The following is a 25,875-nucleotide window of genomic DNA, read 5'->3' as shown; positions in this document are numbered from 1 at the left end:
AAAGGGGTCAAAGTAGGGAGTATAAAACACACTGGTATAAGAGCGATCCATGGGGTTTCCAGAAAAGGCTTGGAAAAAGAGAGTCTGTGGCACTTCCTCTAATTATTTTTATTACCGTGATTGACTTCAAAACAGCAGCAGCTCAGGAAAAGAAATGGGAAGGTAAAACCTTGACCTGATTGAAATTGATGGGAATTTTATTACTGACCTCACTGAGATAAAACGTGACTTTTCCCTAAGTTTAAGAGAGTACCTGCTCATTTTGAGCACTTAAATACTGAATGATATTATTCAGCCTGGAGAAGGCTCAGAAGAGACATCACGGCAGCTTTGCAGTACTTAAAGGGAGCTTTTAAGCAGGACGGAAATCAACTTTTTACACATTCTTATAGTGATAGGACAAGGTTTTAAGCTAAAAGAGGGAGATTCAGATTAGATGTTACTGAGAGAGTGATGAGGCATTGGCACAGGCTGCCCAGAGAGGCGGGGACTGGGGCTAGCTGATCTTTGAGGCCCTTTCCTACCCAAGCCATTTTATGATTCTATGAAGATAGCCAATTTCAGAGAATTTCAGAGAAACTGAGAAATTCCACCCTGATTTCCTTTGCAAATTAGGCTGTCAAATCAAAAAGTGTGATTTCTCTCTTTCCTGCTGGGTGTGATTCCCTAGCATCTCTATGGGGCTTGATTACACTGATCAGCTTTAATTGCCCTGACCAGCCTCACCTGGAACCTCCACTGCACCTTCTGCTCCTGGGCCTAGGATCTCCATTTAAGTTCAGCCCCGAGCTCTTGTTGTTTTCCTAGTTTGTTTAGTGGTGTTTCTGTGGGGGGAGCTGGCTTTTTTCCTAATTTAATTCCAGCTTCTAGATATGTATCCTGTGTAGGAGCTTTGCTACTGATCCTTACCTTGCTGTTTCTGACCGCTGTCCTGGCTGGGCTTGGAAGCTGAAACCTTAGATTTTTGGAGATTGTCATTTGATAGTTTGTAGTAGTTGTGGCCAACGTGATCCTGACCAGGAACAGCGTGGTTGTATGCTGATTGGAAGATTGCTACAGGTGCTCTGCTTAGTCTTTGCTCCTGGCTTGTCCCTGCTTGTGGTGCACCTCTGCTGCTATCTGTAGAATGAAACACCCAGTTGAAGCTGATGCTGCTGACAGTGGAAGCCTTTTCTGGTAAGAAATTTACCATTCAATAGGAATAATGCAGTAGAGAAAAGCACTGTTCAGGTCTACTTATGATCTTTCTGCTTTGTTAAAGTTTTATTAAAAACTATGTTATTGATAGAGTCAGTAGTTTCTTCCATTATTTCAGAAAGAAAATGGAAGCTACAGGCTTCTAATGCACTTTTGCTAGAGTAGTGACAGTTAATTCCGTATATAACAACTCTTATCTGGAAGACTTTGATAACAATAAATTCATGTTACATACTAAGTGACATTGTTGGCTGTTTTCCTATGTGGAGCGATAGCGTTTGTGCTGCTTGGCTCATTTAAACAAAGCTACTATCCCTAGGAAAGCATAGAAGTTTAGGTGAAATAAATAAACTTTACAGTTGCATCAGCATACAGTTCCTCATCAGAGCACTATGTTCCATTCTTTAAAGAAGTTTGGAAACTAATGCTCATCGAGGGATACAAGTGTATAGCAAACAACTGGTAATTGAATGCAGGATGCTTCATTATTCCAGCAGGCTAAGAACTACAATTCCAGGTCAGTAGACTCATGTTTATTTTCTGGTTTTATTGTCTTTTCAAATTACTTATCTCAGTGAGAGATGTTAGCCCCACTTCTCCACAGGGTACACCTTAATTTAGAGGCTTGCGTTCTGTTCCTATGTATGCAGTAGTCTATATCTGTCTCCCTCCTTCTTCCACACACTTCAGTGCTCTGAACACACTCGCATATTTAAGACTTTTCTTTACTTCTAAGGGAGCTTTTTAGGTCGTGTTCCACTGAAAGTGAAATAGTACTTCTTCATTGTCAGGTCACAGTTCCCAGGGCTTTCCTTGTTTTCTTAATGCACACCAGGGCAATGACAGCAGTGGCCTGTTTTCTGAGGAGAGCTAGAGTAGCCATTGCCATTCCTTTGCTGAGCTGTTTATTTTCTATTTCCCTAGTATGGCACTGAGAAAGTTGGACTCAGTAGTGTCAGTTCAGTGATTGGAACTGACATATTCAAACCATTGTGGTTTTTTCAAGCAAAAAAATAAAAAATTCCATTTGTTGTTTTTTCAATTTGCCTTTTTTATTTTTTACTCTGACATTGTAGTAGGTGGTTACCCTTATTAGCTGTCCTTAAAGCTGCTAATGTGTTTGTGGCAATACATCCCTATTAGCGTTTTCAAGTAATCATTAACAAATTAGAACTGCATGCTTAAAATGTGGATCTCCATAAGTTCAATTTTCTGCTTCATTGCAAAATTAATGGTGTATCAAAGAGTCTGGACTACAAATTGCAATAGTTGCCTTATATGAAAAATATCCAGTGACAGTGTTTGGTCTCCAGGTCCTGTGTGTCTTATGCTTGTACAGCCTGAGGGGAAGGTTGTTTTATAGTGATGGTGTGAAAATGAGACAAGTTCCTGACAAAACTATATCTGTAATCAATAGATACAAAGCTGGTATGTATTCAGCAAGACCTCCAAGAATTTCTCTTCTGCAATTTTTCTCCAATAGCTGTTCACACAATGTCTTATCATCCAATGCATCCCATGGCGAGAGTTTCCACAGCATGTAAGTCTCTCCTTTTGTTTTGAAAATGGCACATTTCTTTTCTTTGATGTCTCTTTGTTCTCCTATCACAAGAGATGGGCAAATCAGGCGTGGTAATTTGCTTTTCCACATTAGTAGCAATTTTAGGCACCTATTATATGCTACCTTTCAGTTCACTCTAGTCTGAAGTTTTGATATAATCTGCTCTTTTGTGTGAAAGATGTAATATCACTTTAATTGTGCTTGTCTCCCTATGGATATCTTTTGTAATTATATTGTATTATTTATAAGTAGACATATAGGCAAGTAGACTTGAGATCAGCATGCTGCAAAGTTGTACAATTGCATAGTATTCTTGCAATAAACAATCTACTCAGAAAAAGGTTGAGAAATAAAATCTCATATCAGTTTGAAATTCAAGTGCACTCTGTCATCTGGCTTAAAGAGAAGCCAAACCTACAGACCATCTACCAAGTCAGGGGATATACTCATTAACACGAGTAACTTTAAACAGCTTAATCTGCCTTCATTTAAACTACTATTCAGTCAACTAATTTAGTGCTTGATCAAACTGAAATTAAGTCTAGGGCAATAGAGGACTGAAATATTCTTCTATAACAATCAGATATTCATAAATAATCTTAAAATAATTCCCAACTTCTTCAGCTAAATACAAATCCCTTAACCTATATTTATGTGCTATCTGTATTTACTGTTGAGCTATGGATGTGCTCAAGCCCTTCGGTTGAGTACTTTGCCAGAGCTTTGGCTGCTTGTTTGCACTACTGAAGTTCTCATCTAGGGGTAACTGAGGCAATTTAACCACAGAATTAAAACAAAATAAATGAAAAATTTCTTATTTAACACTAACAGAAATGAGTAACACTGATGCCAATTGGCAGATTGTAATTTTTCTGCAAGCTTTTAACTTTCAGATTCCTGCTTCCTAGTAGTTTTTTTGTTTGTTTTTTTTTTTCAGGCTGACATTGATTAAATGAAGAGTCTAACTTGATGGGGCAGGATGGGTTGAAACTCTGCCTTTACTTGTGTTGTAAATTCTGGTGGATAGAGAGAAACTCTACCCCTGGCATTGTCAGCCTCCCATCTTTTTACACCAGGTAAAAAGATTCCCTCACAGTTAGCAGGGGAAGTAGGAAACAGGACTGTGATCCAAAATGTGTCTTAGGAATAATTTCCATCCCTTTATCACATTTCTTTCTCTAACAATCACTTAGTCAGCTAAGTCTTCAAAATGGAGGATGTTTTTCACAAACTGAACTTCTGACATGATTATCATGCAAGGAAGTGATTGTGCCATGCCCTGATGCCTGTTTGAAAGATTGTGGAGTTTTAGTAATTCTGCAAGGAATGTGTTCCTAAAGGAAACTGTTTTGAAAATAGCACCTACAATAAAAACAATCAACTGTGTAATGAGTGCTAGAACTGCTGATTATCCCTTTATGCATGAAGTAGATTAGTTGTTAGGCAACAGAGCATAGATGAGAAAGAAGGATTAGGAAAATAGAAAGCAGCCCCCACATTTATAGTTGCTTATATGGTAAACAATACTGCTCCTCCCTGCACAGGAGCAAGCATCTGTTTTCATAAAAATATATAAATATCCTGTGGTGCTTTCTGCTACTTTGGTTAGTATTGTTTGTTCTGTTTGTACACTAGAAGACTCGACTGGCAGAGATGCTCTTTCTGCAGTTAGCTATATTGCCTAGAGTAATGGAGGGGGTAAAATTCTTAAACCAGAATAGTCAGAGATTGTATGTATGTAAACCAGGCTGCAGGAAAGAACAGTTAAGTTAGAAAGAGGCTGATGATTCTGGAGTTGCTGACCCAACAAGCCTGTCTGCATGCATAAGTGAAGCACTCTGGGGATAGTTTAGTTGAAGCCCAGAAGCCCTTACTTGCTTTGACGCAGCGCTGTAACCAAGCTAACTCCCTCTCAAGGGCTCTCTGTGCAGCTCTCTGCAGTGCTCTTAATGCTTCCCTTTGCAGGAGATCCCCATACCCCTGCCTTTGCAGTGCCATCAGTCTACTTGTGTGGACATGTGTTCATTTGTGGTAACAACGAAGATGTGGACATTTAACCTTCATTGTATGTGATGGGAATAACAATCGTCAGGAGGATCTGTGGTGTTTGAACGAGATCAACAGACCATGACTTTTCACAGCCAATATAACTGAGGAGGGCTACATCACAGTTTATTAATAATTTTGGTGTTGAAAGCATTTCAAAACCTGTATCTCATTCTGCTAGCCAGTTCCATGTTATGTTTTCAAATTTCACTCTGAAATGCTGAGTAGTGTAGCCTGTTCTTGGGTCGCAATGATATTTGAAGACCTGTGTTTTCTTTATGTTGTGCTAGCTTTTCAGACTCTCCCATCTGCCAAATTGAGATGATATTTATCATATGATAATCATGAACTGTAGGTAGGAATATCATTTCATAATTTTTACTAGTTAACCAAGATACACATAAGAATATTTTTGTTTTGTTTTTTCAAAAGTTTTCAATTGTTGCTTTTCTATTGGTAAATAAATTACCCAAATGTGAAGATGTAGTTCTGACATTCAATAACTACTTCCTGGTTTGGGAGCTATGCTGCTGTCTGAAAATGCTTTCTTTTCATTTGTTAGCAATACATCTCCAAGATCATCACTATCAAAATGAGATTTTTCCAGATGTTTCTATTTTTGTCTTGTTTGTTCACCTGCAGTTGACTTAAAGTTAATTCCATGTGTCTAGATGTAGCATATTAGTTTATGAATGTCAAAAAAGTTGACTCATCCCTGATGTTCAGATGACAGAGGACAACCCCTCTTAGATGGTGGACTGTTGGAGATATAAATGAAAGTGGCAGGACAGGTGAAGACTTTTAATTATGTTCAGATAAGCCACTAATCTAATTTTGTAATTGATTACAGATCTAAGAATGGTAAGCAGGAATAACTAGCATTTTCCAACTTAGTACATCTTACTTCATTTCACTGATGTCCCAAATCAGCTGAGATGGACCACATGAAGTGCAGTAAGGAGAAGTGTGAAGTCCTGAACCTGTGAAGGAACAATTGCATGCACCAGAGCGTGCTGAAGCCACTCATCTGGAAAGCAGCTGACAGAAGGCCCTGGGGATCATCATCTTTGTGAGGTTAGCTACAGTAAGCTGTATCAGTAATGATAGATTCACTTCAATTGGCTGCTAGGAAAACCTTTTATTTAATAAAAAATCAGCTGGGAGTCTTTAAATTTAATCTCAAAGCTAAATTTTTGGCTCTGAATGTGGCTGTCTGACACATACATGAGATACCATTGACACAATGTTATTGGTTTGTTGTTTGTGTTTTTTTTTGTAACAGCAAATTGTTACTCTGACAGTCACTGGTTCTGCTCATCTTATTGACAAATTGAAGCTGGAAGTGGGAGGCTTAGTGTTTTTCATGGGATTCTGTTACTTTTCTATGAAGCATTTGAGCTGAAAACTTGCTCCATCCTTTCCCAAAATAGCTAAGCTTAAGAAGCCATGAAGTAGAAAACAAGTCGCCATCCATCTTTCACATAGAGCACTTTAACTGCTGAACCCCACAGGCCCAGCCCTGCTTGGTGGGTGAGAAGCTACTGCCTTTGAAAAGGCTTGTGAGTTATTTACTTCTGTTATCCCGTGCACAATCCCTCATTACCAAAACATGATTTGAGACTTTTGTTGTTCATCCAGACTGAGGAAGACCACAACTAACTGGCTGAATTACAATGCTGACTACATAATATAAATATTTGAGAGAGAACATAAGCTGGAGGGGGGTTTTGGGGTTTTCATTTTTCAAAGGCATAAATTAGTGATAGCTACAATTATTGTTAAAGTCTTACTATAATTATAGACATTAAGCCACTAATTAAAATTTGATACCACTTTTCCCCCCCCCACAGTTTGGAACTACCTTGTTTATTTCTTTTCATAAAACTCACTAAGCTGTTGAAAAGAACAGTGGAAGTGGACAGGAGACTTGGGGAGGAGGGGGGGAAACTTGGCTTATGTTGCTGTTTTTTTAAAAAAAAAAAACTGTTGATTAAAATAACTGGTTCCCAAAGCTCAAGCTCATTAGCCAATGCAAATTTTTAGTGTCATTTAAGTCATTTTTAAAGAACTTTATCCACATTGTGGTATATCCTGCCTTCCCTTGTGCTCATTACTTGCCTTTAGCTTTGCAAGCTATAATGTCGTACTCAGTTAAGATTGTGTTGTCAGTGCCATGGTGGAGAATGCAAAGAGAATTTGCTTTGGAATAAGTTCTTTCACTTTTCTTCTCAACTGAGAAAGTATTTTAGGATAATATTGGCAATTTATACCTAAGCAAAATCTAGTACAACTTGATGTATTTTTAACTGTAAAGAAATTTATATGGTTGCTTACTAACCTGGAACATTAATTCTGAGTTCAGAGGAAGGATAATTATTTTAAAACTGTCTTTAGAAATGGTCCAAAGGATTTAATAAGCAATTGAGATTGCTAAATACAATGTGTTAAGCAAAAGCAGCAAGTAAAATTCAAGAGATCTCAACACTTCAGAAAAGTCTGTCTATAGGAGAAAGATGTATTCTCATCATTCAGTTTTAAGCTTTTCAGTGGTAGAAGAAGTGAACGGATATCCCTGTTCTCCCTATATAGACAACTCGAAGAGAGACATGATTTGCTGCCTGCAGTTCTGCTGTATGTAATAGAATTACTCTAAGAACATTGATTTCTCACCTAACATTACCTATCTGAAAAAGCTAGTAGGCAGCGTTCCCTCTCTAGTTAATGGGAAATTGATGTAGCAGGCTTCTGACAAAGATCTAGGGGAGATTACCTGGGATGTTATATTTTTCCAAACAAGTCAGAAGGCTTCTACCAAGATTGGCATGATGGTGCTGCTTTGGGACAAGCAAACTATAAAATGACATCTGAGGTCCCTTCCTACTCTACAATACAACAGACATTAGGCTTGATCTAATGCATGGAGCATGCTACATGGAATAATACTGAAAGCTACTTAGTTCATGTTGACTGTTCGGCATGTCATCCTATCCAACTTCATGCTTAAAAGTGACCTCCAAGCCTGTAGATTTGGAACTTATTTTTCTATCACAGCAGCCAAAAATTGTCCATGGATATTTAGACTTGATTCATCTACTTCCCACAGAACCAAATAGATAGCTCTCTTTTCCAATGTGTCTGTATGTCCACTTTAAGAAAAAAATACTTGTGTTTAATCAGAGAGACTTAAGATCACTTATGTGCTGAGCCAGAAGACTTTACTAGCAACTTTTCGTTACATTCTCATTCCAATAGACATAAGTTCTTTCTTGTTATCCTGGACTCCTAGACAAAGTGCCAGTAACAGTGACAATAATAATGAAGACTGTATATTGAGAATGGTGAAATCGGAATATATCATTTAACTAAGACATGAGTGTTCACCTAAAATCTTTACTACACTTCCTTATTCTGCTCTACTATTTACAAATGTGTGTACTTAAAAATAAAAATGTTCCTGAAAATAGAAACGCATGCATAACCTAGCTACAACACATAATATCAAAAGGCCAGTGCAGTTTGTTATTTCAACAGTTGTCAGGTTAAGGAAAGTTTAAAGTGCTAGTCCTTAACCTAAAAAGGTGCATTCTTGCTAAGCTGATAAATGTAAGGCTCTCATAGAAGGAATCTTCACTGACTCCTATTTGTTATATGCTAGACATCTGGAGATTAAAAACAAAACAAAAAAATCTGAAGAAGATGGATCCTAAGGGGATATCTGCACTTCATTCAATTATCAGTTGTACAGCCCCACTATTTTGCTATCACTCTACAAAAAAAAAAATCTATAAAATTAAGCTAAACTGATAGGAAGGAAATACAGAAGAGTGGAGAGAGAGAGAATGTGAAAATTATTCAGCTGGAGTTAAATACAAATACATACATTGCTTCAGGTTCAGGCAAAAATGTTGGTAAGTCTAAAACCAACTACCTTTGTGTTGCATACATACTTCTATACCATACAATGTAAATGAAAGATCATAGGTTTGAAAGAGTCTTTGTGATGTAAGACTATGGTAGAAAAGAGGTCTAGTACTTTGAATGTGTAAATATGCAAAGGTTAACCTCTGGGCTTGGGGCTCTTAGGAAGAAATATGTACAGTCCAAATAACAAGGAAGAGGCAGAATGGAGCACCCTGAAGGGTTAAAGTGAACTTTAGTCTTTCACTGATCACCCTCTGGTACTGCGTCTTCATAAATTTCCTCTGTTTATGGAGTGTTTTTGATGGCTGGCAATTCTTTGTTGAAAGTTAAGTGCTCTTTTATACGAATAAATAAAGAAGACTTTGGTTTGAATGAATACATTATTTTGACAAATGTTTATTGGAACCCCAATTATGGCTTCATAAATCAGTGCTATCTGTGGTACATCAGGTGAGCTCACCAATGCCATCAAATGCCACATTGAATATTAGTAGGATAATTAAAACAATTCTGTTGAATGTTGTCCCTCTCACTCAGGCCTGACAGTAGTCAAAACAGGAAGAAATTGCTTATTATTTTTATTTAACTTATTAAAATACTTCTTGTAAGATGTAATGGACCTAAAAAAATTTCTTTTAAAAAAAGAAAGAAAAAACATTTGTTTTCAATTTGCAGTTAGATTAAAATGACAAGGTCAGGCACAATGCATAAACTGAGTGGCAGCTGAATTTTAAGAGTAGTCAGGGAACAGAAAGAACGTGTGTAATATCTATTGTTTGAACTTTACACCTTGGTGAAGTGGGGGTTTATTTGTTTTGACTGAATGGCCTCTGATGGCATGAAATGTGTCTATAACCAATCCATATGCTTTCTTGCCTTTCCCTCTCCCTGCTACAGTGAATTAGGATGACCAAATGTACTCAAAGTCATTGAATTCATTGATTAAGAGAAAATATTGAATGTAAGGTCAAGAAGAAAGGGGGGATATTCAAACTGTGGGGGAAAAAAAAGTCTACAAGGGACATCCTGACAGGAATTCACTTTTCTTCAAGGTCATCTGACTGATAGTGGCAAAATGGAGATTTTTTTCATTTTGGTATCTTTGGTAGGGTACCAAAGATCTGTTTAAGCTTTACGAAAAGAACCTGTATGGCTTTCCAAAGGATCTGTTCCGAAGTTTAGAATAAGAATGAACTTAGATCCCCAAGAACACACAAGCATAAAATGGGGAATTAAAGTTAAGTATAAGGTGTGTGTGCTAGTGTGATATAAACTATGACATAGATCCCTTTGTTGCCAAATTAACTTCCATATAGCATTCCTCTTCTGTAGCTCAGAAGAGGGAATGATGAGACCTAAGGAGAATGCAAAAGGGGAGCAATAGAAGCCAGCGCACCGTACACTTTTACTTTCATGGAAAAAAAAAAGTGTTAAGAGTCAGATAGAGATATGACAATGAAATACTTTCAGTTGGTATTTGTCAGTTTGCTGAAAGGGAGGAAAAAAAAGTCACTAGGACAAGTTTGCTTTGTTTCAGCATAAACTAACCTTCCTCCAGCACAACTCAGGCTCCACGTTTCTAGCATCTGGCAAGCAGGCAGACAACCTGGAGGCCCCAGGGCTGAAAGTCTGATGCTCAGTTTCTCAGAAGCTCATGTTTCCCCAGAGATCTGCTTCCCAGATAATGTGCAAGATTTGAGGTCGTCTTCCAAGTAGTAGTTAGGAAAAAAAAAAAAGTATTTTTTCTGCAAGATGATTTTCTTAGTTTCCTACCCTACCTTTCCGTAGTCCCTTCTCATGATTTCAGATGAGCAAACAATAAAAGCGTAGACAAATAAGGGAATTTTAGTCTTCATTATTTAGGATCCTATTTATTTATTTATTTATTGTAGAAAAAGAGTAGTATATTCATACTAAAACCATGTATTTTGCTGCCAAAGCACCAGCACTAGTAATAAATGTGCCATTGAGAATGGAGATGAAACTTGGGATAAACATGGTATACGCAGAAGGATGCCATTTATGCCTTATGCCTTTTCTATTCCTCTTGCAGCACTTGCATGGCAAATAAATCCCTTCTCCAGAGTAGAAAGAAGTGTTGGTTGATATATTTATTTAAGGAAAAGTATTGCTCAAGTCTCATGGATTGTGGTTTTGGTTTTTTGTTGTTTTTTTTTTAAGTTGGAGATGAGGAATTTTCAGAAGTAATCTCTTTATAATACACTGCTTTTTCATGTGCAGCCTCAGAAAGACAAATGATGCAGTCCGTGCTGTGCACTTAGAAATTAATTTCCACAAATGGGATTATAGAGATGTAAATGGGGTTGGTGTTGTGAAGACAACTGTGAAGGCAATTATTTGACAATACAACAGGAAGGGAACGTTTAGAAACTTCACTGAGCTCTGCTTAGGCTGGAAGAGTAATAGTCACAGGGTAGTCAGCAGTCTGGACAAAAGGCACAGAAAACAACTCTTCAGCACCCAAAGTGTCAACCGAAGCATCAGCCCTCCCCCAGAGTTTAAGAGATGTTTGCTGTCAATCAATAATTCTAACAGATTTTGTTCCTGGCAAAGTTTATCAGCAGTGCTTATCTCTAGTCTCCTTTTCAAGCACTGTTTCCTCCCTTTGCCTCTGGCTATGCAAATTGGAAATGTGAATTATCAGAGGAGAGAAGCCCATTTTTCATAACTCAGATGTAAAACTCATCAGCTCTGAGAGACTTCACCTAAGGTTTCATTTCTGAAAAAGCTGTGGCTGGTGACAAAGACTAAAGAAGCTGTATCACTGCATACCTTGCATAACTTCCTCCTTCAATGGAAACCAGCATTTAAGTATCGTATCCTGGAGCTCAAGAGGATAGGAAAGCTTCAAGGAAGATAGTTCTTCCTTTATTCCTGAGACATGTATTGCTGTCAATAAATCACTCAAGCTGCTATTATAGTGCAGAACAACAAACTGGCATCACTCCTAAATAAAGGGTGTGTGAAAGATTAGCAGAATAAAAGCAATAAAGGAGTCATTAAAACACCTAGAAGATAAAATGCTTTAAAATAACTCCTCATGTTTTCTTGTAGCATGACAGTGATTAGGTCATAAATCAAACCTATTCTTCTTCATGGGATGTTTAAGGAGAAGGCAGTGAGGTTTGTATCTATGCTTGTCTATATAAAAACTGCAACTCTTACAGTAATGGGAAGAAACAGCCAGCTCACAGATCATCACCCCTCAATATTTCAAATACACTTCCTTCCAGCAAGAAAATTAAGCCTTGCTTTTAACAGAATTAACATAAATATACAGAATACATTGGTAATGCTAACTTTCATTTGACCTGCTTTTAGTTTTCCTATGTTTTATTTGCACTGCTAAAAAGTAAACAGTGAATTGGGTCAGATGCATAAATAGATTCCTTTTAAAAAGTAACACTGACTAGCACATAGAAAAATATTCATGTTATAAAGGCACTTTATATAACATCATGGAAAAGTTATTCAGAGCCAATAATTCCAGTGCTGCTTCATAAAAATACATAAGAAACAAAGGCAGAGAAGCACACTCTGCAGCAAGTGTTTGCTTTGCAATCTACACCAAAACCTACACTGCTCATTGCATTATGAAATTTTGAAATCTACCAGCTTCCATGTTGTCTCCTCCCCTTCTATCAACTTCATCAAAAAATGTCTGTTGCTTGCAATAAGTAGTGGGGTGAAAATACTTGTAATAAACAGCAAGAAAAATAATACCTAACACCAGACTGAGAATAGTTAAGATGCTCACAATTGTAAGATGTACTTCCTTGATAACAGCAGGTTTCCAAAACAAATATACAAGCAAAATACCTACAGTTACAAGGGTGTGAGTAGCATAATAAATAGAAATGCAAGCTTTTGTTTTTCTCCCCTTTATGTTAAAAAAAGTAAAAAGTAGAATGATTCCAACAACAGTTCTGTACAGATACTCCATCTCCTTGGATTTGCAAAATGTTGTGTGCTGTTTCAAAGTCCAGGCAAAGCCACAGCTCCAAAGAAGTATCAGCAGAATTATAGAACTTCTAACACTTAGTACAGTGACCAGTGAAATACTGAGTATCCAAGAAGTGATGGTGAACAGTTTATAGAAGAGATACACTAACTTGGGAAGCACTTGCAGTTCCTCTTTATCAGGGAGAGATTTTCGTAGTGATATTTGATAATCAACCATTGAAAAGGAAATACCACAAAATGAAATAATAATGGCAGCATCTAAACAAAACACAGAAACAAATGTTAGACTTAAGAAAAGGAATCTCTTTTGTGTTAGAACTTCTGGGTGTTTGGGCAAGTTTATGCTTTCTTTGCACTATCTTCATACCAACTTCATATATACTCTGTGTTCCTGAACAAAACACATTAATTTTAAGGCTCAGTTTATTTGCCTAAATCTAGACATTTATTGTTATTTGGAATCTCTTGCTGTTGCTCATCTCATAAATGTTGTGTATTGTGTTTGTCATTTGCACACACAGATGACTGCAGATACATTGCAAATACCTTATACCCATAAATAGTTGGGTTTGGGCAACTGATTTTGACAAAGATGCTTGTTATGTCAGCATCTATAGCTGAGACTTGACCCTTCATGTGGTCATATTTAAGATGAGATTCATTTGAACATTTTATCTCAGTACCTGTGAACTCATGGACTATCAAAGAACCCTAACTAACAGTGTAAATCTCTTCAGACTGAAATTATAATGAAATGCAAAGCAATTACACAGTGAAGTATACATTTACCAAAATATTTTTAAAATGTTATCCAATAACATGAGTTATTGTATGGGAACTGCTGACTCACAGCCTGAAGCTCTGATTGATCACCGGAAGCGAGCAATGAATCAGCCACGGGAGCACAGGTGAAGGCAAATCACCTGTGCTGCAGGAAGGGGTGGAGCCTGGCTCCATCTCTCCTAGACCCATTTAAGAGCTGACTGCCAGTTGGGAAGGATCTCTTCTGGAGATCCACTCCTCTGGTGTTTCATAGCATGTCTAGGGTACAGGTAAGCATTCAGTCTACTCTGTTTTGGTATAATAACTGCATAGTCAAACTCTCTGGTATATTTCATAACTATAACATCTGTACATTTGTTGATTATACAGTTATGCTTTTAGGTAAGGTCTCAACTTCCAAATCACAGTGAAAGCAATACTCACGTTGATAGAAATTATGATTGTTGTGTTCCATGAGTATGTAAATCTGAACAAAGAGCTGTGGTGTGGTCTCAAGAAAAGTCTTGAATACCCTGAGCATGTTAATATCAGTCAGTACATCAATAGCTTGTTTCTGAATGATGTTGGGAGGGTCTGGTTTTGATACATCTCCAATGCTGTCTTGTCTAAAAGCAGCTTGGCAACCATACTTCAAGGCAAACCAATATCTATTTAAAAAGAAAAACAAAAGAGAGACTTAAACCATAGTGTGTGTGTTTTTGTTTTTTTTTTTAGAAGTACAATTCTATAAACTTATATTGACTAATAAATTCTTTTCCATTTCATTCTCCATTGATATTTTATCTTTGAGTGTACCTTGGGCTAAGATAAAATCTAGACCAGTATCTGACTGATGTCAGTGATATCAGATATTTGTTTATGCCCACTGATACTGATGCAGTGTAAAACCAGTAGAAGAGAATAAGACTTGCTGGAATAAACATTATGAATATTAGTTTGTTGGGCTTTTATTTGCTGAAAGATAACAAACTTCTGAAAATTCCCTGAGAAGCTCTTCTCACTTTCTCAAAGATACTCATTTACTTTCTTTGTGTCCTTCTAATGGTATTAGTGAATACCCAGCTGTGAAAATCCAGCAGGTATAGGTGCATAAACCCCAAGGACAATATCTGATAACTACAAACATACAACAGGATTTCATCAAAAATAAAAAAACACTCAAGTGTTCTTTTCTAAATAGTCACAAAGACTCTAATTTCAGAAAACAACTTTCAAGATAGATGGATCTTCTGGGACTGCAGATTCTATTATTTGAGTAGTTTTACATAAATACATCACTTGCTTCAGCAAATGATTGCATCTGAATGACATTTAGAACAGTAATAGTTTATTTTCAATTAAGACTAAATAAAAATTTCTTCTAAAAGAATTGAAAACTCAAAAATACATGGAATTAGTTAGCCAGTTGACTGGCTAGGTGAAGAACTTATTCTGTTCCAGATATCTCTAATGCTATGCTTGGAGAAAAATAAAACCTAGATTTTATTTCTGTTTCCAAGGCTTTTGCTTCAGGCCTGCAGGGAGATATAGCATGTCAGAAGGAAAGGAACAATTAAGTTGGATTAAAAAAAAAAATGTTTTGATAGCTAAGGAAGGAACCAGATTTTGTACATGGTAATTTTTACACCTGTTAGGAAAACAGGATGGTGGTTGTGACCTGATGTAGGACCAGAAATCCTGCTGCTGCAAATTATGGTATTTCTGTTGTACTTGATGGAGTCGCTCATGCTTGGCTCTAGTGATTCATCTGACTCGTAGTACTAATGTTCTGCAAGCCAGGGGAGGTAGATAACTTTCTACTTGTGAGTGATGAAATGTATCAGTTCCAGAGAAATGGGTTCTTACTGACAATAGCCTACTGCCAGCCAGCTCTTTCCCATCATAAAGCGAAGTGATGCGTGCTCTCTTCTGCCAGTTACCTGATTTCAAGTGGCTGTGCAGGCAGTAGGCTAGAACTGAAGCACAGCAATAAGCACTGTCATTGCTAGCAGTAGGCTGTAAGCATTGTACTGGCTTTGCAAGGCCTTGAGAATTCTGCTTGTCTGGCTTATATGAAGTTTTCTTGACCTGCCTGAAACCTTGTTTTCCTTCATGTAGCCAAAACTGGATTAGCTTGGTTTTTCTGCAGGAAAAAAAAGGTATTTTTTTCTGACTGGTCTGTTGGTGCTTTTTTTTGTGTGTGTGGTGCAGTCATGGTAACACTAACAACCTGGTATTCTAAACTGAATGAGATATATATGACTGGCATTATAACGTAGGATAGAGAAAAACAGTTTTGGTTTGATAGCAGAGATCCTGAAATGTGGAGACACAGGAGAAAAAGTAGTAGATGATAAGGGATGTCTGGGCATGGGAGGCAACAAGGCTATAACTAACCACTAATGGTGATGTGTGAAGCCACAAAATAAAAACAGTTTATGAGGATTGAAACATGGTGCTGCTATGGCAATATGTGTATTAATATGGAAATACTGCTCCACACGAGGGGAGTAGAGGGGCAGCGCTGAGCTCTGCTCTCTGGTGACAGTGACAGGACCTGAGGGAACAGGATGTCAGGAGAGGGTCAGGTGGAGGTTAGGAAAAGGGACCAGTCAGTCCCAGTACTACAGCATGTGTCCCATCTCATCAAATTATGCCAATGAAGATTTGGGTGCCAGCTAGAATGTACAGCTCCATGGAAGAAGGATGTGAGAGAGACCTGGTAGCAACAGTTGTCCTTTCTAAATTCTGATCAGGCAATCACAATTTGCAGCTTTTAAATAAATCTTTAATCAAAAGAAATTTCTTCTTTGCTGCACATTAAACTTAATCTTCCAAGTATCACAAGGCTTGGATTATATCCATGAAACTGAAGTGACTATGTCAATACTTTGGGGCAGTACGTTTGCATTAAGAAAGCATGAGCGAGTACGTGTTATTTTGTGACTTCTAACTCACATTAGCCTTACAAATTTTCCACTTTTAACTATTTGTACCTCACTGACTTTGTACCTTAAATACCTTCCTAACAACTTCATTCTGCAGATCTTGTTGCACACAAATTTCTAGAGGCATGTTATGAGTATCACTCATTTTTAATCCATTTGTGCTCTGGCACCGTTTTACAGATGCTAAACTTGTACCAGTACCACTGAAAATCATCCATACTGATTCTGATTTTTTTTCTCTTCACATTTTTTTTAAAGATGACATGAAATAATACTGGGTTTAAGAGGTTTCATGTACTTATAATATGTATCTACAAATAAGCAAAAAACATTTTTCATCCATTTAAAGCTGTGGGGCATCTTGATCCTTTCTTGAAGCACCAAGAGGTATGATAGCAGGTACCAATATCACAATGGCATCTGCTGCTATGGCCTGCTGTTCTGACAGGAATGTTATTTCTTGCTAAAATTTAATCTTCCTCAGGTGTCCTTGACTGATGCTGCAAACTGCTACATATCAGTGGATTCATATGCTGCTCCAGGGAAATGTTCCCTTATTCCAAATTCACTGACTTTGTTATCTTCTTAATGTTGGCTGTTATGCTTCAGTCTGCTCTCAATTCTATTAACATCTGTGGGACCCACTTAAATAGGTCAGGTTGAAAATAATTTTAGTTGCTATGGCTAATACATACTTTAACAACTCCATTTTGTCTTTAAAAACTCTGTTCAGAGAATAACCTTTTGTATAAAATTTAATGATATGTCAGTTATCTTTTCATTAAAAAAAGCCTTATTAGATATTGGATAGTTTTAATTTTTTTCTTTATATATACATTCATATACATGCATATGACTTCCACAATTATTATTTAGCACTGATATTGTGACTTAAAAAAAAAACTGGATGAACTTCTATTAATCTGAGTACTGTACAAACATAATAAGTGAAATTCCCTGTTTCAAAGACAAAGCAAGAGGTATAAGAGACATAAGAGAATGAAGAAATGAAGAAAGAAATGAAGGAAGAGAGTTTGAAGTGTATTAATAGCCAGTGAACTGAGGATGCCTGAATTTGGAAGCTGACTCAGTATTTACTGACTAGGCCCCCATTTCCCTCTTTGATGGGTGGAGAAGATAGGTTCCTGCCCTCTGGGTAAGCTCACCTTAACAATTATGACCTGACTCTTGACCATATCTATTTTGACTGTATTGACTATAGAGATAAAACTGGGAGACTCACTGTCTACACTTACTGGGTATATCAGATGACCGAAGAGGGGAGTGTATATGCATACACTTAAGAAAACAAATGTAGTAGGAAGTATATAATAGCTGATGACAAGGTACAAGCACAGGTGTCAGCTTGCTGTTACCAACTTACACCTTACAGTGTGCATTATCACACTACTGAATTTTGAGGAGCGGCTCAGTTATATATGTCAACCTGGGAATTTTTTCCAAGCAGAAGTAGCAGCATAAGAGAAAACACAATTTGTCCAACAGATAACAAGGGGACCAAGAGCAGCCACATTGCACTGACTGCTGAAGACAAAATTACGTTTACTAGATAACAAACTGCTAAGAGAAGATGTCGCTAATTGTATGAAGGAAATAGTGAAAATCTGTGATAAGATATAACCAATTGAAGGAGTAGGAAATAAAGTAATCCATTGAAAATGTGTCTGTAGAGGCAACGTTTTGAACAGGTGAATTGATGTAAGAGTTAAATCAAGATTACATCACCAAGAACTGTAGATGATCAGAACTTAAATCTGAATGTTGAAGAGGAGAGTTTTTAAAGATAGGCACAAATCAGAGGGAGATTTTAGGGGCAACTTGGGTGTGTTAAACCAAGCCAAAGGTGAAACCAGAATCAAGTACAGATTACAGAGAATGATGTCATTGTAGAGAAAGGGGAAGAAGGGAGGCTTACCATATGCCACTGCAGTTGCTGGTTTAACATTTATCATGGGTTATAAGAAACTAAAGTCAGAGCCTTGATTTCCTTTGGAAGAAACAAGCTCAGATTAACTGAAAACTGAAGATTAAAAGCCTTGGAAATGGACAAAAAGGAGGGTGCTACAGTGGGCCCTGAGACATCTCCCTAAAAGGCAGAATGTGTACAGTCCCTGTGGCTGGATCTTTGTACATCTCATGTGAACCAAATCATGCTGACTGATTTGAACACAAAGCCATTCAGAGAAATTGAAGAGGAATTTTTTTGTCTATCAAAATAAAATATTTTATTGCTTTTCTAGTGCCTGACACCAGAAAGATTAAACTTGGCAGTAAGTGCTCCTCTGTGAAGTCTAGGGCTTCAGTATTGTATGAGGAATAGCAGGAAAGTAAAGCTGGTGGGCAAAAGAAAAAAGAATATTGAGAAGCAAAAGTTTAACTGTGGTGAGCAAAACCTTCAACATTCTTCTTAAACCATGGTAACATAAAATGAATAAAACATGTGCAAGGGGAAGTTTTACACTGACATAAATATACATTTCATTACTGTCCTTTAATTCATATAGGAATTTAAAGCAGGCTTTTAAAATAAGAATTTTATTAAGTGTCTCTGAGGAGTCTTTATCTTCCTGTGTTTATTGCATGTAACTTACAGAAAATAATTAAAATTCAGTTCCTCAGGACTTTTCACTAAAAACTTTCAAATCATTTTGAAAATATAAGTAAAACCTTATCCCAAATGATCTCTGTAATGACAGGGATAATTTTACAGCAATACCACCACAAAATTTAAAGAGACTCTTACATGTATAATATCTTAAACTTTATCTGGACATGTACCTGTCAGGAAACAAAGGAACCAATCACCATTAACTCGGTCCCTATAGAATGTATCCTTCTTTAGTATTTAATTCATTTCTCTCCCAAATCTCGTGGTTTTCTAAGTATTGATTGGATCTACGAATTACCAATTCAGCTATCTCTCCTACTTAGTGTAACCAAATGAATTCTCTTCCTAGCATCACTTTAACTACATTTCTTTATCAGTTAAGACAGTATTTTCTGCAAAGCAAGAATTGTTTATAAATACACCTCATCAAAAGTTTGATGAATCAAATAGATACTAGTGATAAGTAAAATTAAATAGAAATCTGCATTTGCAGCAAAACCTGGCATAAGCAGCAGTATACACTTACTTATACAGATCAATGATTGTTAACACAAGTATCCCTGAAGCTGTATTAACATGACAGCCTGGCACTGGAATTTCTTTTTAAAAAAGGCTGAAAGTGATATGATTTTTCATTTTAAATTAAAAACAAAAAACAAATAACAAAAAGACAAAGCTTACCTTATAAAAATTCCACATTGAAAGAAATGAACTAGAAAGATCCAATCTAGCTTCCCAGGAGCAGTACCTTTCCAGTCATTTTTAAACCATTGATAACTGAATATCTGAGTTATTAGTGACGAAAGGCTTCTAAAACAGAGTATCAGAATAGCCCAACAATATTGTCCCTCATAGAAATATTTACTAGCAACCCAGAAATCCACTCCAATATCAGCTGTGTAAACTATAATTCCAGCAACTAAAAAAATAAAATTCCATTTGGTAAATTTCATTATGCATTAGATTGTCACTGTTGTCATTCTGTCCTTGTTTTATGTGAAGGAAAGTCAGAATAAATCCAAATGCTTTCCTACAGCAGAGTCCTTTTTCCTGTTTGTAGTGCTTTATGCAGGCAAAAGTTGGTTATGTGTTTTTATTATGGCAAGTTAAAACAGAAATTCTTCCATTTCCCAAGTTCTCGATTGAAATATTAAGCTAACTTCTTTGATGCATGCCTACTCTGTAAAACATAAATCTAGATTGTCTTAGTAGATGGTTCAGTCATTCTTCTTTACTAGTTCCTAAACAGAAGAAAAAGGAAGATCAGTAACAACAATAATTTTTTTTAATTGAATCATGGCAATTTTTTTATTTTTTAAGTTATCATACTTCACATACAAAACAGAATTTACTGAGATATCTGTGAACAACCAGTGTAAAAGAAGCTGCACCTCTGAACACCCCATGGTCACTCATCCTCCCAACCACCGTGGTTCTTCACCTTACTAAGCAGCTTCTGAGACAACTTTTAATTATAGCAAAATACCAAGAAACAAGCTTACCTCTAATCACTTTTAAAACCAGTTTATGGAAAAAAAGAGTGACTCCATCCCAGAACTTGAAATTGCAAGTGACTCACAGTGTGCGAGGCTGAGAGAACTCTTGTCCTGAGTACACAGTTGTGTATCAGAGTACACGTCACGATGCCATTTCCATCTGAGTGGCTGCCTTTGTGTGCATGCACCTCATGGTTTCACCTTTTGTGCTCATTTGTTCCAATGCAGCAACAAAGTGCTGAGCAGGCCTGTGCTTCTCCTATGAAGGAGACATGGAAGGAGCCAGGCCTGCTCCTACACCTCACTGACAGGCGTCTCACAGCCTGCATCGTAGCAGCTATGCGTTGATGACCTAACCACACTATCTACCACAAATGGAATTTGTTCACAGTCCAAACTCTGCATAGGTTACCTAACATAGCAAGGATTCTTGTGGTCTCTTTGATTAGTCCTTCTACAGATTAGTGATACTTGACAGGTGAGTCATAAAAGCTATAAGGAAGTACATACATCCTTTTTCTCATTTGGTTCCACCTCTGCTAATCTGTAAATGTTAGAATTAGAGCATCCCCTCTTTTGTTTGCATTTCTCAGGAAAAATAAAGGCTTCTGGCAGCAATCCCAAGGAAGAAGAGATAGGAGGTGCCAGAGCAGCAGATTCAGTCCTTCCAAAACCCAAGGGCAGCAGGCTGTGCCATGAGGGCAACTGCATCATGGTGGTCCACGCAGGGCCAGCCTCCTGCAGATTTTTGTGAGTTTAGGTTCACCATCCTGGAGGAATGAGCTGGCACGATCAGTTAACAGCACATGAACATGCAGAAAGGTAATAACTGTCTAAGCTGTGCTGACTGAGTTTGTCTGTATCTTGACCCAGGTACCAGTCTGAAAAGAGAACCTAAGCTCCTAATTTCCTAAAGAAGACAGTGGGGACATAACAGCCTAAATAGGTGCTGGGTCAGGGTCTCTAAACATTATTATTATTATTATTATTTAATCTTGGCCTTAGCTATTCCTTGCCTCTTGCCTGTTTCCTACTGAGGTTGCACATCTTGGCCCAGTAAATGTCAGTAAGGTGATCTGATAGTTAGGACAGCTGGTATCCTTTCACCATCCTTTCCTATCCTTTCCAAAACATCACTAGTCTCAAATCACTAGTAAAACTACATCCAACTTACAGGCAGATTCAGAGAAGTGGACTTTAGTACAGTCTAGCATAAACTGATCTTTATGAATGTTTCATAAGCTGAAAATTTACATATGAATCAACTTAATAGCTTATAAGCAGGCTTCATTCAATAAAATTGAAAACAAAAGCCCTGCATTTACTTTATAGAAGAGCGTCATGTCAATCCATAACTGGATGTACACCTTTTTTATGACAAGAGCATTATGCACAATTTTTGGAACAGATTTAAAAAAAAAAAGTTCACTATTTGTGTAGAAGACACAACAGTAAATGGTAAACCAACAATTGGCTGCAAACAGAAATTTCCTTGTGAAGGCAATTAATGGCTGAATAAGGCAGTATAAATTTAATAATTATAAATTCATATTTAATAACTAATACTGTATTCACCATTTCAGTGGTGAAGAATAGCCTCTAATTTTATACCTGGGATGAATAATGAGGGTAATTGGACTTCTCCATCTTTACTGCTTTCCCAGGTTTCTCTGAGTACTTAAGAAACTGGAGTTATCTTATTGTCTTATTAACCCTAATTAGAAAGGAAGTTTTACAGGCTATGTCCAGATGCAGAAAAAACATCAAGAAGAGTAGCTGGAAGCCAGGTAATTTCTACCACTGAAACGCATCCTGCCCAAACATCTGCCATACTGTCTGTCTGCAGTCCTGCCTGGTATGGAAAGCCGTCAGGTAAGCTGAGACTTACAAAGACTTACAAATCCACATCCCCCATAGTCCTACGTCTTAATATCAAGACCAAGCATGAATGTATCCTCACGGGTGAAATCTCTGTTGAAGATCTCAGCTCTTAACATCCCCTATATTTTATCCTATATTTTATATTATATTTACAAGAGCACTCTTTGGAGAAACAGAATAGCGTTGTGCACCAGTTAGGGAACAATTAAATACTACCAGAGAGAATGCGTTATATTACTCACAGTTATCTTGTCTCTAACAAATAAGAGCTAGCATGACAGGAACAAGCAGAGTATCGAGTCTGTCACCCAACAGAAATGTAAACATGCCTTGAAAGCTAAAATAATTCAACAGAATTAGTTTATAATAAAGCAAAACCAACAAAATGTTATTAACTAGAGTTTCTGTTTTCATGATTCAAGTGCTATTACAAAATGCAGACATACCATAACACTGGCCTCAATAAACACGCAACAGATTTTTCATGTAAAAAAAAATCTGCGGATTTGCATATTTTCAGGTTTCCCATCCAGACTTCCTTAAGTCTCATAACATAAGAAAAGTTTCAGGGCTTACTGACATAACACAAACTGAACCTAAAACCATATGCAAAGCATGTGACATAGGTAATGATTTTTTACCTGTCGAGAACTGTTATTGTTATGAATGCATTATAAAAATTCCATTCTAAAGAGTCTATTTATAAATCCCTGTCTATGTTTAATATATTATAAAATTCCCTTCAATAAATGAATTTGACACTTTACTCCTTAAAGGTCAAAATAACTTAAAAAAAGAGAAATAACAGAATCCCACTTTTCCTCTGTGCGTGTGTATGCATGTTCAAACTGAGAATATAGTTTGTCAGACCTGTTGAGCAAAAGCCAATGTATATTTATGAAAACATATGAATATATCTCTGTTTATGTATCGTGGGGAAGTCTCTGGACTCTCAGGATGCACTAGAGATGCAGCAGCACAGCAATGTGGTTAAAAGCTGTTAGTCCACTTTATTGGTAAGCACTATTCCATTTATTCATGTTAGCAAAACACTCTTCAACCGTTCACACAGGTGCTTATCCAATCAGAGCCATGAGATGTTCTTTCTCCTTCTAAAGGTGTCCTTGGTTCTCATGCTGCTTATCTTACTAGACAGCTGCTGTTCTGAACAGTTTTTCTTGTATTCCCACAATATGTGTGTTTTTATACAGAAGTTTATAAATATTTATTAATTTGTATGCACATTTCTGTAGCTCAAAGATTTATGAAAAAAATCATTTTGGTTACAGTAGAAAGATACAATAAAAGGCGCTTTAAAATATTTGTGAAAAGCTTTTCTATGTAATAATACGTGAAGACACTGCATGTGTCCAGTGGCAAATGATTAAAACTTCCCTCTGGTAAAACTGCAGGTGTTTGCAAGAGTCTGCTCCAGCTGTTCTATCAGCACTCAACACAAACTTTATGCTGCTGAGAAAATCCAGAGCACATTTAAAAGAGCTGCAGGATACAATGAGCAGGTGTTGGTATTCAGCCTTTCTGTGCCGCACAGGGTGATACAAGCCCTCAGCAAGAGCAGTCTACAGTTCTTCTAGCTCTTAGGGCAGGAGACACAACTAAATCAATATCTTCATAGGGAATATAAGATGACTGCTTTCTCTCTCTTGTGTTCCCTCCCATCTATTGATTAGAATACTAAGCAGTTCTTGCAGTGCCAGTATTTTCCTGGCACCATTTAAATAAAGGCATCAATTTATCTGAGATTTTTTCAAAGTTAAAGAACAGTGTCTGAATCCCAAACAGTCCAGCAGAATTCCTGGTTTAACTGTACATGGTTCCTTCACCTCTATGAGATAACGCATTAAGAAAACATCTTCAGATATCAGCGGGTCAGTGCATTATCCATAACTGCCCTCTGGAAGATGAAACTTTCTTTCTGTCTATATGAAATCTCAGTGATGGTTCAAAGATAATAGAGCTGCTGCATACATGCCAAACAAACTCTTCATTATGGTCCTGAGCATCATTAACAAATTAATTTAAAATACAGTTTTATATTGCTTTGCAGCAAAATCCAGGTGACTTCAGGAAAGAAGCAGCTCAGCAAACCTTAATGATACCTGCTCAGTCCTATAAATGATCAAATTAGTACAAGCACTTGGTTAGAATATAGTATTTGTGGACAGTATTTCCAGAATCACAGAATTGTAGGGGTTAGAAGTGACCTCTGATGTTCATCTAGACCAACCCCTCTCCTAAAAAAGGTTCTGTACCACAGGTCACATAGGGAAATGTCCAGGTATATTTTGAATATCCCCAGAGAAGGAGACTCCACAACCTCCCTGGGCAGCCTGTCACTCTCACTTTAAAGTTCTTTCCCAAGTTCAGATGGATCACTCTGTGTTCCCGTTTGTGCCTATTGCCCCTCCTTCTGGGCACCACTGAAAAGATCCTGACCCATCCAACTGACTCTCACTCTGCTGATATTTATAAACAGTGATAAGATCCCCTCTCAGTCTTCTCTTTTCCAGGCTGAACAGTCCCAGGTTTCTCGGCCTTTGCATGTGGCTAAGCTACCATGAGCTTTTGCAGCAAATTGAAAGTTTGATTCCAGCATAATCTCTGCCAAGACAAAAGAGATGCATCACACCCATACTTTCTTTTATCCCCCAGACTTTATTTTATGCTTGCATAAAAGCCACTGGAATGCACTGGGCTGCTGGTTCTTCATAACTTGCACTTCACCAGGAGTTTGATGGATGCAACTGCTCAAGCAAGACAAGGCTGTGACAACCTGGCTGTGGACTAGACTACCTACAGTTGGCAGTTTTTGCCAAGACTATCCCTCTCCATGAGTCTGAGCCAGATGTGAAAAGCAGGTGCCCTCCAGTACAACACAGGCCTCTTTTAAATCTTGAAGAACTTCAACAACCTTAGCCTATTACTAGTAGAACTCTTTTAAGTATGAAATAACTTTTGATCATTTGAGGTGAATGTTCTACTAGAATGATAATAATATTCATAATTAAGTAGCAGAGCAATAAATACATTACATACAGTGTTTGCTATATTTTTAAATGCTTATAACTCAAGCTCAGGACTTAAAATTTCTACCAAGCTTTGCAAGTTGTTTGTCCAAATGGTAACTAAGCTCCCGTGGCCTTAAGGGAAGGCATCTAAGATTAGTCAAGGCACAAAGGCGTTGCTGTGACCTTTGTTATTAAACAAATTATGCAAATTCTGTAGCACAGAGAAATAAAGACTGAGAGATAGGTTTGCATATCTGATCCCTGGACTTACTAGCCATGTAACTCATGAGTTAAATTACTGGCTGGATGACCTGTTTGTTTTCTTGCTAGACTTGCCATTGAAGAAAGCAACTATGACAGAAATCCTATGGTATTCAGTACATATCTTGTGTTTTTGCTTCCAAATGGAGCAGAAGGATAT

The 25,875-nt window shown here is 37.3% G+C and overlaps 1 protein-coding gene and 1 long non-coding RNA gene across 4 annotated transcripts; one reads left to right on the top strand and one right to left on the bottom strand.

Annotated features, from left to right (window-relative positions):
- Positions 1–442: 442 nt before the first annotated feature.
- LOC104910364 lies at positions 443–6,323 on the top strand. Of its 3 annotated transcripts, none has more exons than XR_002113416.1 (5): positions 443–1,176; positions 2,681–2,737; positions 3,696–3,834; positions 5,655–5,878; positions 6,235–6,323. It is a non-coding gene; the product is annotated as an uncharacterized LOC104910364 (long non-coding RNA). The 3 variants fall into 3 exon arrangements; XR_002113417.1 differs by lacking the exon at positions 6,235–6,323 and adding an exon at positions 6,087–6,178 and having other exon boundaries at positions 5,735–5,878; XR_793002.2 differs by lacking the exon at positions 6,235–6,323 and adding an exon at positions 6,087–6,178 and having other exon boundaries at positions 444–1,176.
- On the bottom strand, positions 6,082–20,918 carry XKR9 (XK related 9). Its single transcript, XM_003205107.3, has 4 exons — positions 20,551–20,918; positions 19,730–20,289; positions 13,916–14,139; positions 6,082–12,967 (listed from the first exon to the last, which is right to left on the bottom strand). Exons 2-4 carry the CDS (start codon positions 19,999–20,001, stop codon positions 12,330–12,332), a joined length of 1,134 nt encoding a protein of 377 aa, XP_003205155.1. The 5' UTR covers positions 20,002–20,289; positions 20,551–20,918; the 3' UTR covers positions 6,082–12,329.
- Positions 20,919–25,875: the final 4,957 nt, after the last annotated feature.

Source organism: Meleagris gallopavo, chromosome 3, assembly GCF_000146605.3.
Source record: "Meleagris gallopavo isolate NT-WF06-2002-E0010 breed Aviagen turkey brand Nicholas breeding stock chromosome 3, Turkey_5.1, whole genome shotgun sequence".
NCBI lineage: Eukaryota > Metazoa > Chordata > Aves > Galliformes > Phasianidae > Meleagris > Meleagris gallopavo.
The sequence above is the reverse complement of the archived record's forward strand: the minus strand, read 5'-3'. Positions and strand labels throughout refer to the sequence as shown.